The 18,165-nt window shown below is 58.5% G+C and overlaps 1 protein-coding gene across 3 annotated transcripts in view; it reads left to right on the forward strand.

Moving 5' to 3' along the window:
- The window catches only part of Scnn1b (sodium channel epithelial 1 subunit beta), a 43,952-nt gene extending 27,555 nt beyond the window's left edge, over window positions 1-16,397 (forward strand). For 2 of the 3 annotated variants that reach the window (XM_046454583.2, XM_046454582.2), the window contains exons 4-14: window positions 1,744-2,023; window positions 3,401-3,591; window positions 7,889-7,992; window positions 9,655-9,818; window positions 10,132-10,239; window positions 12,233-12,350; window positions 13,483-13,558; window positions 13,654-13,711; window positions 14,346-14,407; window positions 15,270-15,345; window positions 15,560-16,396. In XM_046454583.2, coding sequence (XP_046310539.1) covers window positions 1,744-2,023; window positions 3,401-3,591; window positions 7,889-7,992; window positions 9,655-9,818; window positions 10,132-10,239; window positions 12,233-12,350; window positions 13,483-13,558; window positions 13,654-13,711; window positions 14,346-14,407; window positions 15,270-15,345; window positions 15,560-15,931 — 1,609 coding nt within the window. In that variant the 3' untranslated portion in view covers window positions 15,932-16,396. Of the gene's footprint in view, window positions 1-1,743; window positions 2,024-3,400; window positions 3,592-7,888; window positions 7,993-9,654; window positions 9,819-10,131; window positions 10,240-12,232; window positions 12,351-13,482; window positions 13,559-13,653; window positions 13,712-14,345; window positions 14,408-15,269; window positions 15,346-15,559 lie in introns of all 3 variants that reach the window. The other variant, XM_046454581.2, reaches the window with a different exon arrangement.
- Window positions 16,398-18,165: the final 1,768 nt, after the last annotated feature.

Here is an 18,165-nt window from a genome sequence, read left to right on the forward strand (position 1 = left end):
AAACTCCCCAGGGAGTGCTTGGGGTATGCTAGGCATGGTGCCCAGTGTCCTTGGGGGAATTGGTCTCATTGTGACCCACACCACTTCCCCAGAGGCAGGCGCTATGTATGTACGAGCTCCAATCTGCAGGTGAGGAGATGGAGGTTCAGAGAGGTGCATGAATTTGCCCAGAGATGCACAGTGGGCAACTGTGAGATGAGAACCCAGGGCTGATCTGATTCCACTTTTTAACCGCTCTGACATATTGCCCCTTCCCTATTTGACAACAAGGCTGCTGAAGGGGACCTGCAGGGAGAATCGACCTCATCAGGGTTGAGGACAGGCAGCTGGTCACAGAAAAGTGAAGAGGAAGTGAGACAGTGCCCCAAGTGGCTGACATGGTGCATATGCAAGGGCCCTGGGGCAGGCAGGTGTTCAAGAAATAGAAAGGAGGGCCAACGTGGCAGAGCCATGGAGGATGTTCTCATCCCAAAGAAAGTCCCAGAAGAGGATTCCCACCTCCTGATTACATTTCCAGTTGTCAGAGGTCCCATCCGAACAGGGCTTCACCCACTAGGGTGGGTCCTTAGAGCTGCTCAGGAGAACCCTTAAGAATCATGGCAGCCACGGACACTCCATCTGGGCACTGCTGCATGGACTTCCTGAGCCCCCCAGTAACTCCCGGAGCTACACATGTTTATACCCTCATTCTGTCAATCAGAGAACAGGTGTTTGGAGAGGTTACTACTGGTCAAGGGTCAAGCAGATATTAAGGGAGAAGCCAGGATTTGAACCCAGAGCCCGCACAGTGACCACCAATCTCCACAGCAGCTGTGGACATGTCGGCCACAGCGATGCCACCACCTTCCCCCTCCTGAGTACCCTGGACGCAGCCCAGTGGTCGAATGATGGGGAGACACGGTGTCGGTGGGGCCTGAGGCCCATGCGCCCTCTCTCAGGACAGTGGACCTTGTCCAGGGCTTGATGACCCTGCTACAGGATGCCTCCAGCCAGAGCTGGTGCCCAGGGCCCTGGGGACCCTGATGACGAGGTCCTATGTGAATGGATGCGGGTGACCAGGGTGCAGGGCCCTCCCCTCTCCATGGGGCCTGGGGAGGACGCCCCCCGCTATTTCTGGCACCGCGTCCACCACGGGAGGCCCCAGGAGCGGAGGAAAGTCCTAAAGCCAGCCCCGCGGCCCTCCACCCTCTGCACCTTGGTCACCACTGCTAGAGGAACAGGACCCTCCGAGTCACAGCCCTGTCCCCCTCCTACCTCTCTGTCCCCTCCGAGCAGAACCCCTGGCCCACGGGAGCCCACCGACCCCGGGTTCCCATCTCGGCTCTGCTGCCTGGCCGTGGGGTGAGAAATCAATCACGGCACGTCCCAGAGCCTCGGTGCCCTTGTCCCTGCGCAGGGACGATGATAGAATGCGGCAAAACAGAAAGCACCTGGCATCTGGCACGTGGCCAGCGATCAGTGACCCCAAACTGATGATGCTGGTGCCTAGCTGTGAGTTTCACAGGGAAAGAGAAGCGGTCCCTTTGGGACCAGTACCTGGCACATAGTAGGTGTTCATTAAAGACTCAGTGAATGAATGAATGAGTGGGCTGTGGGAAGGCACGTGGGTGGGTGGAGAGAAGGACGCTCGGGCAGGACATCCTTCTTGACCTGGTGGCGTTGCGCCGGGGGGCAGGAGGATCCCAGATTCCGGTCCCCCTGCTCAGCACCCTTGCCCACCCGACGGGGCCTCTCCCCGTCCAGGTATTCCAAAGTCAAGCACCTGCTGAAGGACCTGGACGAGCTGATGGAGGCCGTGCTGGAGAGGATCGTGGCCCCCGAGCCAGGCCGGGCCAACGCCAGCAGCACCCTGAACTTGACCATCTGGAACCACACGCCCCTGGTCCTTATCGATGAGCGGGACCTCCGCCACCCCGTGGTCCTCGACCTCCTTGGGAGTAACAACACCAATGGCTCAGCAAGCGGCAGCCCAGCCCCGGGAAGGACGTGTAGCGCCCAGGAGTGCAAAGTGGCCATGAGACTAGTAAGTGGTCCCCGGCGCACTGGGAGCACGGGCTCCTCTTCTCCTTGATGACTTGGCTCTTGCTGGGGAAAGCCACCTGGATGGAGACCAGGCTGGGGCCACTGCCTCCCTCGCCCACCCCCACGTCTCCACACAAGCCAGCAAAGGGCCTGGGGCCAGGAGCTCTGTCGGCTCTGCCCAGGGCCCTGTTGCCCGGAGGTGCAGTTCCCAGGCTGCCGGCGCCTGGGTTCTCATCTGAAAAGCCAGCCCACCCCCGGGGGCTGCACAGCTCTCAGGGGCAGCAGTGTGTGTGCGTGTGTGTGTTTGTGTGCACGCGCGTGTGTTGGGGGTGAGGAAAGGCTGTGCTGCCGTTATGCCTTCCGTGACCTCTCTGGGCCTCCGCTTCTCCAGGATGAGGAGGATGATACTCACGCCTAGCCAGGCGCGTGCCTGTAATCCCCGCAGCTGGGGAGGCTGAGGCAGGAGGATCGCAGTTCAAAGCCTCGGCAACTTAGCAAGACCCTGCCTCAAATAAACCTGAATTTAAAAGGCTGGGGATGTGGCTAAGTGCCCCTGGGCTCAACCCCTGGTACTAAATGACAATAATAGTAACAAATAACGTAACACCCCTCCACAGACTTGGGGCTCACGTGGAATGGAACCCTAAAGGAGGGTCCCATACAGTCTGGACAGGGCAAGGGTTGAGGAAGCCACCGCGTCCCCAGGCAGAGGCAGGAGCCTCGGGGTGGCACTGAGGACGCTGCCCAGGACTGGCCGGGTCCGCAGGGCTGTGACTGGGAGGCCAAGTCCCCCCTCGGACCTGGTTCCAGAAGGCAGGTCCCCGGCGAGGGCCCACAGAGGCCCCACGGCTGGCTAAGTTCCAGGGGACGGCCACCCTGCACCTCTGTGGTGACCTGGGTTGGACGGGCCCAGCGAGGTCCGTGGCTCCGTCTGACAAACCCCAGGGCAGACTCCCCAGTCCGAGCCTCCCCGAGGCCCATGCAGCCTCCAGGGAACCGTGTGAGTGTGCGCGCCCGTGGGCACTTGCTCAGGGGCTCGTGGGTGTGAGGTCACACGAGTGTGAATGGGGTCCGGCTCGGGTGGATCCAGGTGTCTGAGGTTGGTGGCGGACGAGAGGACACACCGTTGTGACGTGGCACTGTGTGGCCCTGGGTGGGGGACCCGGTGGCCCTGTGTGTGCATGTGACCACGCATGGAGGTCCTCGTGACCTGCCGTGGGGCTGTGGGGCTGGGGCCCCTGAGCGCAGGGTGTGAGCAGGGAGCACCACAGGGTCACCCTCGCCCTGCTGGGTCCCTTGGGGGCAGTGGCTGGGGACCCGCAGAGACGGAGCCCGGTCAGCAGCCCCCACACCCACGGGACCCCCTCGGCCCCCACAGTGCAGCCTCAACGGGACCGCGTGCGCCTTCTGGAACTTCACCAGCGCCACCCAGGCCGTGACCGAGTGGTACGTGCTGCAGGCCACCAACATCTTCTCGCAGGTGCCGCGCCAGGAGCTGGTGGCCATGGGCTACTCGGCCCAGCGGATGATCCTGGCCTGCCTGTTCGGGACGGAGCCCTGCAGCCACCGGTGAGCCGCCCAGCCACCCCGCTGTCCCCTGCTCTGGGGGTGCTTGGGTTAGGGCTGCAGGGGGTTAGGTGGTGCCTGGGCCAAGGTGCCAGGCTCAGCCTCACCGTCACAGGCTGAGCCTCACCCATGGCAGGGGCTGGAGGCAGGGAGGCCGGCCTCGGGGGAACTTGCTGGGGGACCCCCAGGTGGAATAAACCAGGGGCCGCAGGCCGCCTTGCAGGCTACCACTTGGCTAGCAGGCTGCAGGCCAGATTCCAACAAGTCACGACTATTGCTAAACCCGTGTGTGACAAGGACTTCAAATCATTGGCATCTATGGGGCCCTCTTATGCTCTACTGTAAGCGCTTCACAGTATAAAACTGCTTTAACCCTATGTCTAGAAGCCCCTGAGAAACGCCCTGTTATTTCCCCATCCTCCACTTTATAGAGGATGAAACTGAGGCCCAGAGAGTTTAAGTAACCTCTCTGAGGTCACACAGCTGGGCAGTGGCAGAGCGGGAAGCCCAGGGCCAGGCCCACCCCACGTCACTCTGCTACTCGTTGGAAAGGAAAATCCGTTCTCTTCCCTCCCGGTCAGCCCTCTGCGTGAAAGGCACCCCCCAGCCAGCCTGGCCCAGAAATTTCCCCCAACCTGTCTCTGGGTTGTCTCTCTCCAGAGCTGACCGGACCCGGGCCTTCCCCACTCGGCCCTCGAAGGTGGCCCGGGAGCATGTCCTTCTGCCTTTGCCAACGCTGGGCTCCAACGGCGTGACCCTCCGCCCTCACTGTGACCCGACCTCTCTCTCTCTGGGGCATAGTACCGTGGTCTTAGGGGTAGTCAAGCCACAGTTGGACCCTGAGCAGCCGTCGGGGTGGGGAAACCTGTTCTGGGCAGTTTGCTTCTCTGTGCGTCGCCCAGGATGAGCACCCTCAGCTCTGGGGTCACACCAGCTTCCACAGGAGAGGAACCACGTTCCCCTCCCTGGGCACTCTGGCAGGGCATCACGAAGTCCAGCCTACACTCTGGGGACGAGGACAGGTGGACAGGGACAGAGAGAATCGAGCTCCACCTCTCCTGGAGAGACGCATAGATATGATCTGGAATTTTTCCTCTAAGAAAGATTGATTTCTGCCAGGCCCCACGGTGGATGCCTGTGATCCCAGCTACTCGGGAGGCTGAGGCAGGAGGATCACAAGTTCAAGGCCAGCCTCAGCAACTTAGTGAGGCCCAGTCTCAAAATTAAAAAAATAAAAATGAAAAGGACGAGGGACGTAGCTCACTGGTAAAGCACCCCTGGGTTCAATCTCCTGTATAAAAAGAGAGATTTATATTTTTTCTTCTCTATTTATTCATTCAAACATTTAATTATACCAAAATGAACGCCTGCCTACATATTTAGGCTCTGGTTCCACACGTCATTATTTATTTTTGCTTACATTCTTTCAGCTTTGGCCACTGAGAGCGCCTCCAGTTACCTCCTGCATCCTTTGATATATCCCAATCTTCCAAAAAAAAAAAATTATTTTCGGCACTTCCTTACCTTCTGACGTCACAAGGTGCCTGAGCCATTTCTCCAAGGACCCCTGTGTCCTTTTATTTGAGCATGGTATTTAGAACATAGGATCTGGGCATTGATACACCTTTAAAATTTTTTTTATTGCTTCAGGGATCAGCTGACTTCCAACCACACAGTACCCCCGTTGTTATACTGCTTCCGGCTGAGATGGTCCATTTCCTAGTTTTGGGATTTTTTTTTCGGGGGGCGGGGGGGTGTCTGGCTGTGTTTCCCAGGTTAACCTGGAGCTCCTGGGCTCTGGCGATCCTCCTGCCTCAGCCTCCCTAGGAGCTGGAACTTCAGGCAACGCCTGCACACGGTCTCTCCCTGCCTCTTCTGGAGACCTGCTGGTGTCCCTCTGCACACTAGGTTCCTGTCCCAAGAGAGGGTTTTGGAGGGAAAGCTCTGGAACCAGAGGGGACCGGTGCTGGGAGCAGCCTCTCAGGGCCAAGAGCATGATCAACAAGCAAATAGTTGGCACCGAGGAGAAAACCCACCACGAGGCCGGGGCAGGAAGGACCTGGCCGCACCCCAGGGGCGGCCTCTCCTCCAGGCTGCATCTGCCCACAGCAGCTCCTTGGGAACGCTGTGTCCGGTGGCCGGGGCGGGGTCAGCCGCCTGGCGTTGGCTGGTTTGTCCTGTCGTCCTCTCCCCTGTGGCCACAGCCCGGATCCCACCCTGTGTCCAGGGGCCACCCATAGCTTTTCCTTCCCCCCAGGCTTTGCCCAAGCGGTGCCCCTGCCTGACGGCCCTGTCCCCTCCCTGTCCCTAGGCCTTGCCACCTCCACTGGCTGCGTCTGTCAGTCCCCTCTCCCCACGGGGAATTGGGTGTCCCTCCTCCGCACTTATCTCCGCGATGCCCTTATCACACATCACAGTTTATTCAACAAATATTTACTAGGTGTCTGTGTCCTGTGTCAGGCCCCGGGCACAGCGATGTCAGCTGTAACAGCCACACACACACACACACACACACACACACACGTTGTTAGGCGTCTAACACCTCAGTCCCACAGGGTGGCTGCTGCCACTATCCTGGGGACATAGTAAGAGACATGGAAAGTGAGACACAGAGCATTGAAGTCCCCGAGCTCACCGGCTGCTAACGGACAGAGTTCCAGGTCAGACAGCTTCAGGACCCGGCTCTTGACCTTGAGCTGCCCAACTTCAGATACAAGGTCACACGTCCAAACTGGGCTCACAGCCCAAGCAGAAGGGAGGCAGATGACAAGTGAGCAAGATGATGTCACACTCGGGTGCCTTCCATCGGGGAAATCAAGAGGCGGGGATGAGGGAGGCGGGGAGGTGGGTTATGATCTGTCAGAGCTGAGCTTCTAGGAACTGATGGTCCACCTCTGTCACTTGGCATTAGGGAGGGGCCATGGGAGTTCTCAGAGCAGGTGGGATTTGAACCATGAGGAAGAGCAGGTGCAAAGGGGCTGGGGTTGGGAACATCTGGTGGAGGAGTGTAGAAACCCAAGGCTGGAGTGTGCATCTTACTCCCAGAGCAGCGAGGGAAGGCTGAGCAGGGGCGTGGCTTGTCTGATTGACAGTTGTCCACAAGGGGCCCTGACTGTTGGCAGGCAGCAAGGCGGGCGGTGGGGACACCACACAGAGGCTTTGGCGGGGGTCTGGGTGGGAGGCGCTTCTCAGGCCAGCCCTATCCAGTTCTCCTCACTGCCTTAGCCCGGGACCCACCTCAGTCAATGTTTGTTGAGTGAAAAAATGTGGTTTCTTCCTCTCAGAGGCAGAGAAAGCAGCTCAGCTCTGTCAGACATGGCAGAGCCAGCCCAGGACAGTTCCCAGATCTGATTTCTCAGCGGCCTGGGCTGGACCCACCTCATTCTGCTGACCCAGAGGCTGAGATGAAAGAATCAGGAAATGGCTTCCTTATCGGGAAAATCAGTGAAAATAGCCCTTGACTTTATGAGGTTATTTTGAGGATGAAGTGAGATTGTGTGTGCAGAAACATTCAGCATGGGCCTGGCCCGTGGGAAGTTGCTCAATAAGTGTTGCAGAATATAAGGCTTAATAGACAGTTCTGCACAGCGGTTAATTTTTAACATGATTTCCTGTACTTATCCCCCCACCTTTTTTTTTGTTTGTTTGTTTTGAGACAGGATCTCACTAAATTGCTGAGGCTGGCCTCAAACTTGCCATCCTCATGCCTCAGCCTCCCTAGTTGCTGGGATCACAGATGTGCCAAGCTGCACCCCAGCTTATATTTGTTTTGAATAAATATAAAAGAACAATATAAAAACCAACGTTTTTTTAAAGTATTTAAGTATTTTTAAAGCATTTATGGTGGGCTTCTCTGTATCAGAGATTCTCCTCTAGGGCCAACCTGAATCCCCTCAGATAACGTCCTCTCAAGATTTTGGGTTATATCTGCAAAGACCCTTTCTCCAAGTAAGGTCTCATCCAGAGGCTCCGGGGGTTAGGATGTGGACACGTCTTTTTGGAGGTGTCTAAAGAGACCAGATGCAAACGTCTAAGAAAGTTCTTTTTCATAACTCATGGCTAAACCAGGGAGCCTGTCCCCCAATTCCTGAGACTCCCTTCCTCCCTCTTTCCCAAGGGATCCTGGGAGTTGCCTCTCTCTGGTTTCTGCAGGGGGATGGACAGAATGGCCTGTTGCTCATCTCTCCCTTTCTGAGCCTCTCTGAGCAACGCAGGGAGGGCGGGCCGTGGTGGTGGGATCCCCTCTGCAGGCTGGGGAGGCTCTGCCGGTGCCTCCCCCAGCCGGTGGCTCTTCTCTCAGGAACTTCACGGCCATCTTCTACCCCTACTACGGCAACTGCTACATCTTCAACTGGGGCATGACGGAGAAGGCGCTCCCCTCTGCCAACCCCGGGAGTGAATTTGGTGAGTCCTGGTTCTGGATCCAGAGGCCAGATCCAGGAGGCTCTAAGCCCTCTGCCCCGCAGGGCTGGAAGGGCCCCCTGTGGTTGGCCCCGGAGCTCAGGGTTAGACCTGGGCTAGCGCAGAGAGGCGTGGCCATAATGGAGCGCCTGCTGTTTGCCTGGGGGCTGGAGAGGCGGGGCCAGGCGCCTTCTCAGCCCCTCCCCTCCCCACGCTGACCCTGGGGGAGGGGCTGGTGTCCCGTTTTGCAGCCCGGCAAGGTGAGGCTGGGGACGTGGTGCAGCTTCAAGGTCAAGCTCCAGGCCGGGTAGAATCCCAGCTCCACCCCTCACTCCCTGGGTGATCCTGAGCTCAGGATCTCTTCATTGGGAGAAGAGGCTCTTGGTAGCACCGCACAGAGAGGTCACCTTGTGAGTCACTCTGTCACCCTGCGGTGAACTGCTTGGCCAGGCCTGGGAAGCAGAAAATGCTGCACGTGCGCAGGGGACTGACTCTTGAGAAGCCTTTGGACAGCTTCCCCGAGACCACCCATTAGTCCAGGGCATGCACTTGGCCTCTCCTACCCACTGCTTAGAGAACCCCAGAGACAGGGCGCGGAGGACTAAAGGAAGCAAGGAAGGACAGAATGGCTGACCCTAGGCGCCTTTTCCCTGGGGCCAACGCAGTGGCCTGTCCCCCAGGGCAAGGCTGGCAGGCTGTGGTTTTCAGGCTTGTGAGCTGGACCCAGGTGGGAGCCAATCCTTCTCCCACCGCCCAGACTGTGACCTCCCCCCTACCACCAAGAAGCAGGTCATCATTCAGTGACCATCAGGGCTATTAGCCAAGAGGGGGTCAGTGACCCCGTTCCTTAAAGCACTGCCCTCCAGGGACCCCTTGCTTCATGGGGCAGAGCATCACAACAAGGAGCCAGCAGCCTGGGTGAGGACCCAGCAGCCCCGCCTCCTTCATGAGTGATCTGGGACCGGTCCCTTCACCTCTCTGTGCCTTGTTTGCTCTTCTAAGTGGGAATAATGACAGTGCCCATCTCCTGGGCCTCCCAGGAGCATCCAACAGCATCGGGTCCCTAAAGCACTTCACACTGCTCTGAGCATGGGGCCGGGCTCAGGCCATGCCAGCCCTTTTTGTCCTAAGCCCTGGGACTCGCTCCAGTGCCCACCTAGCCCAGGACTAAGGGGCACAGAGGTTGGGTCTGATTCCCCAAGAAGGGCCGGTGGGGAAGGAAGACAGAATCACACGAGCGATGCCTGGAAGGAGAGTTTCAGAGCTAGGGAAGCCCCTGAGACCTGGTGTGGACAGTCACTTCTGCAGGAAGAGACACGGGGCTTTGATCTGAAGCAAGAGCAGGAGGTTCAGGTGAAGGGTGAGGCCGGCAGCCTCCAGAGCAGGAAGGAGCTGGGAGCTCAGAGGCCCTGAATGGGGAGAATGAGGACCTGGGTGAGAGGGCACAGGGTGGGGTGGCTGGGTGGGTGGTGCTGTGTCTCCAAGATCTACCTGTCGTGCAGAAAAGATTATGGGGGCAGAGGCCAGGAACAGCCCTAGGAGGGGACGATGGGCGATCTGGGGTCTGGATTTTGCCGGCTCCTCGGCAGGCCCTGGGGCACCCCTTGCCGCAGGGGGCTTGGACAAGGGGCTGGTGGGCATCCCCTCACCCCAACTTCCCCACAGGTCTGAAGTTGGTGCTGGACATAGGCCAGGAGGACTATGTCCCCTTCCTCGCATCCACGGCCGGGGCCCGGCTGCTGCTTCACGAGCAGAGGACGTACCCCTTTATCCGAGAGGAGGGCATCTATGCCATGACGGGGACAGAGACCTCCATCGGCGTGCTGGTGGTACAGCTGGAGCGCAAGCGCAGCCCGAGGGCGGCTGAGGGTGGAAGCCCACCTGCTCAGGGCCAACCTGGCCCAGAGGAGGGGATCCGGGGCCCCAGCCCTGGCCCTGCCTCCCAGGCCCCCGGACCCTGGGGGAACCCTGCAGCGAGCCCCGCTCTGGCGAAGGCTGAGCCCTCTGGCGCCCCCTCTGGCGCCTGCGGGTACTACAGCTCCCCTGCCCCATTCAGCATCCCCCGAGTTTGTTGGGCGGGACGTACAGAGGGGGCCTTCAGGGGTGATCAGGGGTCCTCTTGAGCAACCTCTCTTGCCCCAGGACAAGCTGCAGCGCATGGGCGAGCCCTACAGCCCGTGCACTGTGAACGGCTCCGACGTCGCGGTCCAAAATCTCTACAGCGACTACAATACGACCTACTCCATCCAGGTGGGCAGGTTGCGCAGGACCCTGGACCTTGGGGCCCCTGTCCCTGTCCACGTCTCCCGACCGCAGGCCTCAGGTCTCTGAGAGAGGGCCCGGCAAGGCTGGCTGGGCTGGATTTTTGTAGGTAGCCACAGGCACAGTTCCTGGGTTCTCACCAGGGCCCAGGGCGGGCTATCTGCAAGTCCCCAGTTGGGCAGATGTGCCCTTGGGAACCCAAGATTAGAAAGGATCTTGCTCTGGGGTCTCCCAAGAGGGGAAAAAAAAAACAATTAGGATCATTACCGAGCTCTCAACTGTGTGATTTGCATGCATCATATCATCATCTGATCCCTTCAAGCCTCCCAGGCAAAAGTAGAGTACTAATAGCCTTTAGTAATATGTTAATGAGTTGGCTTATCACGTGTGAGGCAGGCGCTGTTGCAAGTAGTTCACATGCTTTACCTCATTTAATCCTCACAACCACCCTAGGATGTAGAAACTATTATTCCCGTTTCAAGATGGCGGAATGGGGACATTTGGATTTACAGACCCCAATCTGAACACCTCATCCGTTTACCTGGGACGTCCCTCTTTATATCTGCCCTCAGCCTCCCTCGCTGCAGCTGGAGGTTTCTTTCTTGACCTGGTCTCCACCTCCGTCCCTGTCTGTGTTGACAGAAAAGAAATGGAGTCCAACAAGGGGCAGCCCTGTGCCTGCCTCCAAGTCTGGGAAACCCACATTTAGTGTTTTCCCTTAGGAAATCGACCCCCCGCCACTGCCCACTTGCCCAGCTGTCTCACTGCACACTCAAGCTGGCTGGCTGGGCCTCCTTTGGTCTGCTGTGGGCAGCTCTGGGAATCTTCTGAGTCTCTGAAGGGCTGGACAGACAGGCTGGACAGACAGGCAGGCAGCAAGGGGAAGTGGGAAAATGGAGGAGGAGGCCCCAGCCCTGGAGGCCTCGTTCCTGGGAAACCAGCTCCTCCAAGACTCTCACCGGAGTCAGGGCGCCCAGCCTGACCCCATGGCCTCCTCTGGGCCAGGCTCCAGGTCCTCCTGGCCATGCCATTGACTCTGCTGTCAGTCCCACCCCCTGCCTGCAGGGACCCCACAAGCCCCTCAGGAAGAGAGGAAGGCCACACAGTGACCTGGGGGAGCAGGAGAGGAGGGCACAGAGGAGCAGGGTTGGAGCCAAGAGTCCACGGGAGATGGCAATCAGGACAGTGGACAGCCGCTGACTAAGGGCCTGATGCTATGCGGAATCCTCTGGACCCCGGGAGGCAGGGGTGACTGTCACCCTGTTTCCCCGTGAGTAAACCGAGGCTGAGGTTAATCACTTGCCCTAGGACACATGGTCGGTCCCTGAGTGGGCTGAAGCCAGGTCAGAATGACCTGAACACCCCACGGCGTGCTGGGGCCCAGTGAGTGGAGACTCACCACATCCAGCCCCAGGGCAGGGTGCGCCGTGTGCCCTCTTCTCGCTCCCCACCAGGGGACACTCTGCAGAGCAGCTGCCCATTCTCTTCCTGTTCTGGGCGATCAGAGGTCCTTCTCCGGCTCTCCCTGGCTCTTCCCCCAGGAGGAAGGTGCTCAGGCCGGCTCGCCTGGCTTCCTCAAGCTGCCCTCTGGGTCCCTGGATACAGAGAGCTTGGAAGGGCCCTGGCACCTGAGGAGGAGAGGTGGTGCCCTAGGTGTGAGCATTATGGTTTGGGACAAGCCACTTCTGCTGTGTCATTTATGGGGTGCCATCTATGGAGAGACCTGGACTTCGGGGGCCTTGTCTGGTCTCTCTGTGGGGTTCAGTGATCTGCTATGTGGCCCAAGGAGGAAGGACGGCCACACCCCAATGACAGGGTCCGTCACCACAACTTGGTCATCTCAAGCCTGCATCTTAGGCCAAAGGGCATCTCTCCGGGCCCCCAGCTCCCTTGACCTGGGTGTTGAATTCTTGGGGTCCTTCTTCTGCCACCAGAGTGGGGACATCACTAGCCAGGTCTGTGTTCCCTCCCCAACCTCCAGGCCTGTCTCCACTCCTGCTTCCAAGACCACATGATCCATAACTGCAGCTGCGGCCACTACCTGTACCCACTGCCCCGGGGGGAGAGATACTGCAACAACCAGGATTTCCCAGACTGGGGTGAGTGCAGGTTCACGACCTCTGGGGCCACTACCCACAGAGCAGAGAGGAGAGCTGGGTGCCCTGAGCAGGGCCCTGGGGTGTGCCAGGGCGGCCCCTCCTCTGTCCACAGTCTCCTACCACCCATCCCAGGCCTGTCTGCAGGAACTCAGCCCTGTCTCCCCGACTCCATGAAGTGCCTGCTTGAAACACATAGGAGCGGGAGTCCATCTGTCCTCCAGGGCATGTGTCTGTGTGCCACACAAATGCCAGCACAGGCATGAGCCTGGGAATGGGCCCGGGAGACAGCACGGTGTGTGTGTGGTTGTGTTTTCCAATGCACGTGTGCAAGGGCATGTCTGTGTTTGCACCTGAGTGTGCCGGAGCACTTGGGGATGACAGGACCTGTCTGTGAGTGCTGTGCTCGGGCACAGGTGGCTTCCAGTGTCTTCGTCGTGCATCCTGGCTTGGATGCACACGTGTGCACAAGGCCGTGTGTGGTGCTCGGTGGGTGTGTCCATGTCTGAGTGGCATCGCTGGGTCTCTCTGTGGCATGCTGGGCCCGAGGAGAAAGTGATAGAGTCCTGATGGTGATGTCCTCCAAGGACAAGGAGCCCCTGCTGGGCTCCCACAGAGCTAGAACCCAGGCCTGAAAGCCCTGGTGGCCTGGAATCCAACAAGCAGGGGTCCCGCCACCTCTTAAAACAAACATGAACACAGTGGCCCACACCTGTAATCCTCAGCCTCTCAAGAAGCTGGGGCAGGAGGATCGTGAGTTCAAAGCCAGCCTCAGCCAAAGCAAGGTGCCGAGCAGCTCAGCGAGACCCTGTCTCTAAATAAAATACAAAACAGGGCTGGGGAGAAAACCCCATCCATGGGCAGAGATGGAGAGGGCTCCCCAGGGGGTCCTGAGCTGGGTCTAGGGCACCCGAGGGAAGCATCCCAGGGTTAGGCTGCGGCAAAATGGCTGGAGGTGGCTGGAGTCGGGGTGGCAATGATTCCCCATGACCAGAGAGCGTGGGTTGAGACACCACATCCCCATCTAACCCCAGGCCTCGGGTGGCCCTGGGCCAGGAGGGCAGAACAGGGTGAAGGGTGGACCCCTAGACCACCGTCCGCCCACCCCTATTGGCCATTCCTCTCTCCCGCCCAGCCCACTGCTACCTAGACCTGCGGATGAGCGTGGCCCTGAGAGAGACGTGCATCAGCATGTGCAAGGAGTCCTGCAAGTGAGTGTGGCGAGGGGACGTGGGCACTGCCGTGGGCCAGCAGGGAGGGCGGCCGATGTTGGCAGGACAGCAACAGGGCTGCTTCTCTTTTCCAGTGACACCCAGTACAAGATGACTATCTCCATGGCCGACTGGCCTTCTGAGGCCTCCGAGGTGAGACGGTGGGAGTGGCCACACTCCTGGTCCCCATCTTTGGGCTGACAGGTCCCAATCTTTGGGGGGTGGTATTTTCCTCCTTCCCTCCCTCCCTTCGGCTCTCCCACTGACATTCCCCAGGCACCGGGCCGGGGACACTGCAGAGGATGAGATGGGCCCGAGGGTCCTGCCCTCGTGGAGCTTACTGTCTATCACGTACACAGAAGTAAGATCACGTTCAAGGTCAACGGTGGCTGTGAGGGAGTAAGCAGGAGAGCACCCAGAGGGGTCAGGGACGCCCCTCTACAAAGGCGACATCTGAGCTGAAACCCAGAGGCTGAGCCAGCGGTGGGCAGAGCCAGAGGAGCCCAGGCAGAGGGGACGGCAAGTTCAAGAGGTGGGAATGGACCTGGGACAAGGTCCATTCTGGCCAGGCCTGTCCAGAAGAGGCTGGAGCCCCGAGCTCCCCTCCTGCCAACAGCAGCCGCAGCTTCCCCCGCGGCCTCCTCCTACAGCCCCTTCCTGCGGTCCCTGGGGGCTTCAGGAAGGTGCAGCGGACCGCGATGGACCATGGACCAGGATGGACCATGGACCGCGATGGGGGAATGTGAGGTGTGAGCACCATGTTCTTAGTTGCCTTCTTGGGTTCTAGGACTGGATTCTCCACGTGCTGTCTCAGGAGCGGGACCAGAGCCCCAACATCACTGTGAGCAGGTCAGCCTGAAGCCTGGGCGGGCTGGGAAGGCAGGGAAGGGGAGGAGCCAGGGCCTGGGGGATGGGGTCAGATCCAGGAGCAAGGCTAGGGAAGGAAGCCCCGAAGGCAAGAGGGAGGAAGGCAGCCAGGAAGACTGGGGTCTTCCAACCCCTGGAGGAGAAGCATGCTCTTCATCAGCCCCTCCCCCATCCCTCATCCCCATCCCTCCCCTGTCTCTCTCCACCTGCTCAGCACAAATGTGTGTTGAGCACAGGGAAGACACAGGTCCATACCACCAGGATGCTCAAGCCCAGAGACAGATGCAAAAAGAGCTCACAGCAATGAGGGTCTGTAGAGCCCCCTCCCCTTCAGGGACAGGAGGGAGGGAGCCTCAGTGTGCCTGAGAGATAAGGGGGGTCCGTGTAGGAAGTGAGTGAGAAACAGGGACTGTTCAAATAAGAAGCAAAGAACACATATGAATAGGGGGGAACCCCCTCTCAGCCAACCTTCCCTGCCCCAGGGGCCCTAATCCCCGCAGAACTCCTCAGCACTCTATGCAGGGTCACCGAATGTGGGCGGGTCACCGAATGTGGCCTGGCCGCCCTAGACCTGGGGAAAAGGGAGCTCAGAGCTGATCTTTGGGGCTGTCCCAGGCCAGAGTGTCTTCAGGAAGATGGCAGGACAGGGGCCAACAGGGTAGATACTCTCTGTGGCCCCGCGGTGCAGGGAGGCTGACAAGGTGACCTGTTTGGTCTGGTTTGGCTTCACCACTCCTGGCAGTATGAGCAAGTCAGAGCAGGGGAGGGCCGGGTGGCCCCTTGGCTTCCCTACCCGGGGTGTGCAGGGAGCCCCGGGTCCCAGCCCCTTCTGCTGCCTCTGCAGGAACGGCATCGTCAAGCTCAACATCTACTTCCAAGAATTCAACTATCGCACCATCGAGGAATCAGCAGCCAACAACGTGAGTTTGGGGAGGCTCCTGACACCCCAAAGGGTGGAGATCAGGAAGGTCCCTACAGCCAGCTGAGCTATTTCCCTGGGCTGAGGTGGTCACCCTGTCCCCTTCCCTTCCCAGTCAACTGCGCACCCCACAGGAACCCCTGAGCCTGGGCGAGGGGCAAGAGCTTGTGCCCACTCTCCGCCCAGCCAGGCCCTCAGCGCCCCATTCCCCACAGATCGTCTGGCTGCTCTCCAACCTGGGCGGCCAGTTTGGTTTCTGGATGGGGGGCTCCGTGCTGTGCCTCATCGAGTTTGGGGAGATCATCATCGACTTCCTGTGGATCACCATCATCAGGCTGGTGGCCTTCCTCAGGAGCCTGCGGCGGAGGCGGGCCCGGGCTCCCTGTGACAGCCCCCCGCCCACCGTGGCCGAGCTGGTGGAGGCCCACACCAACTTTGGCTTCCAGCCCGACCCCGCCAGCCAGGCCGAGGGCTACCCCAACGGGCAGCCACTGCCCATCCCGGGCACCCCGCCCCCTAACTATGACTCCCTGCGTCTGCAGCCGCTGGACACCATTGAGTCTGACAGTGAGGGTGACGCCATCTAGACCCTGCCCCTGCCCACCCCGGGCGGCTCACGTACTTGAAGCTGAGAAGCTGAGACCGTGGCTCAGTGCCTTGCTGTATAGTGCCCTCTCCAGAGAGCCAGGACCACCGGTGTCCAGGGCCCGGCCCCCTCCGTAGAGAGGCCAGTAGCCACTGCCAGGCCCAGGCTGCAGGGTCCGCAGGGTCACGGTGCAGGACGCCAGAACTGGGTTCTCACCTGGCTCCTGCCCTTCCTGTCCTGGGCCTACCTGACCTGCCCTCTGGCTCTAGAGACCCCTCTCCTGGTGTCAGGCCACTTTCTTCCCAGTGTCAGTCACTGCCCCAGAGATGACCAGGTGGGTCTACCATGTTCCCCAGAATCAGTGGCCTTTCCCTCACTGGCCTTGACTGACCTCTGTGAACAGGCTTAGCAAAGGCAGCAGTGGCGGGGGGGGGACAGGGGGAGCACCAGGAGTGGGGGCCTGCAGGTGGCACATGCGTCGTTCTACAAAATAAAAGTGGAAGACATTGCGTCCAGCTTTGTTCTTTGTCTTAGTGGGCAGCGGAGGTCCTCACGCGTGCCTGGGACAGGAAGGGCGTCTATCCTGGCTTGAGAGCCAAGGTCTTAAGCAGGTCAAGAGCGTCTCTCTCTTGTGATTCCTATAGTTCCTTTCCAGCTGTTCCTTTCCCTGAAGCAGAGGCCTAGCGGCTTCTTCTTTTTGGGGGGAAGAGGGGGTAGCAGGGATTGAACTTGGGGCACTTGACCACTGAGCCCACCCCCAGCCCTACTGTGTATTTTATTTAGAGACAGGGTCTCCCTGAGTGGCTTAGTGCCTTGCAGTTGCTGAAGTTGTCTTTGAACTCGCGATCCTCCTGCCTCAGCCTCCCGAGCAGCTGGGATCACAGGTGTGCACCACAGCTAATGGCTACAATGCCACCCAACTCTTTCTTTGGGTTACAAGGACAGAGAGAGCAACTCAAACCAGCTTAACCCATCAAGTCTCAAGTTTTCAGTTCTGTGAATGTTTCAGTGAAACTGACACAGGTGCATTGAAATAGGTTAGAAGTCACAGTCTAGAGCTCATGTCTATTAAATATTATTATGATTATGTTATTAATAATTGTATATTATATACTATGTTTCGATTTTTGTAGTATCTCACATCAAGGACAGTGGGACGAAATGGGTTAAAGCAAGACACTCTCAGGCAGCTCAAACCATTCGGTCTCCCTCTGCTCCCCAAGGCCACCTCTCCTTGCATTTGCAGCCCCCAGGCTGACGCTCATTGGCCCCTGACTGGGTCACGTGCCTGTTTCTGAACCAATGAGTGGTCCAGCTGGGTAGGCTGCTCTGATTGGTCAAACCTGAATTCATTTGCCCAGACCTGACTGCCTGGTTGGCCCCCAGCAGAATCACCTGGTCCCAGGTAATGGGAAATGGCTCCTAGGGTTGCCGGAAAAAAATTAAGCTGCTCAGTTAAATTATAATTTCAGATAAATATAAAAATAATTTTAGGTATAAGTATATCCATGCAATATTTATAATATACTAATAAACCATTTGTTGTTTTTCTGAAATTTACATTTAAATGAGCATCCTGGATTTTTTATTGCTAAATCTGACAAACCTAATGGTTCCCCAGGAAGGGATCAGGGAGCAATTACCAAAGAAGGGGGCCTGACGGTCTAGACAGCTGACCGCTGCAGCCCCCTGCTGCCACCGACCAGGTTCAAGTCTTGAAGCAGCTCCGGCTTCAGAGCCTGGCCCACATTCACAGTTAATGGTTCTTAGAGGTGGCACCAATGGAAGGTCACTGGGATTAAAGTCATCAGGGTGAGCCCCTTGATGGCATTAGTAGCTTCGTAAGAAGAGGAAGAGAGACCCGAGTCAGCACACCTGCTGTGTCTCGCCATGGGACGCCCTCTGACATGTCAGGATGCAGCAGGAAGGTCCTCAGCAGACGCAAGCCCCTCGATCTTGAACTTCCCAGCCTCCAGAACCTTCACCTAAATAAACCTTTATTCTTTATAAATGATACAGCCTGTGGTGTTCAGTCATAACCACGGAAATCAGAGAAGTGGCAAAGCCGCCATCCCAGCCTGCCTGTCCCGGTGCCAGTGGCCCTGACAGCATCATTTCCGGATGGGAGCTCCGGCATCTTGTCTGACCTGTGGACAGGCAGGTGCTGATCATCACCTCCTTTTGCAGCCCTTTGGTCACAGGTCCATCTGAACTGGCTTAAGCTTTGAAGGGAAT

Source organism: Marmota monax, unplaced genomic scaffold (assembly GCF_021218885.2).
Source record: "Marmota monax isolate L192 unplaced genomic scaffold, Marmota_monax_Labrador192_F-V1.1 WCK01_AAM20220418_F8-fsc00086, whole genome shotgun sequence".
In the NCBI taxonomy this organism is placed as follows: domain Eukaryota; kingdom Metazoa; phylum Chordata; class Mammalia; order Rodentia; family Sciuridae; genus Marmota; species Marmota monax.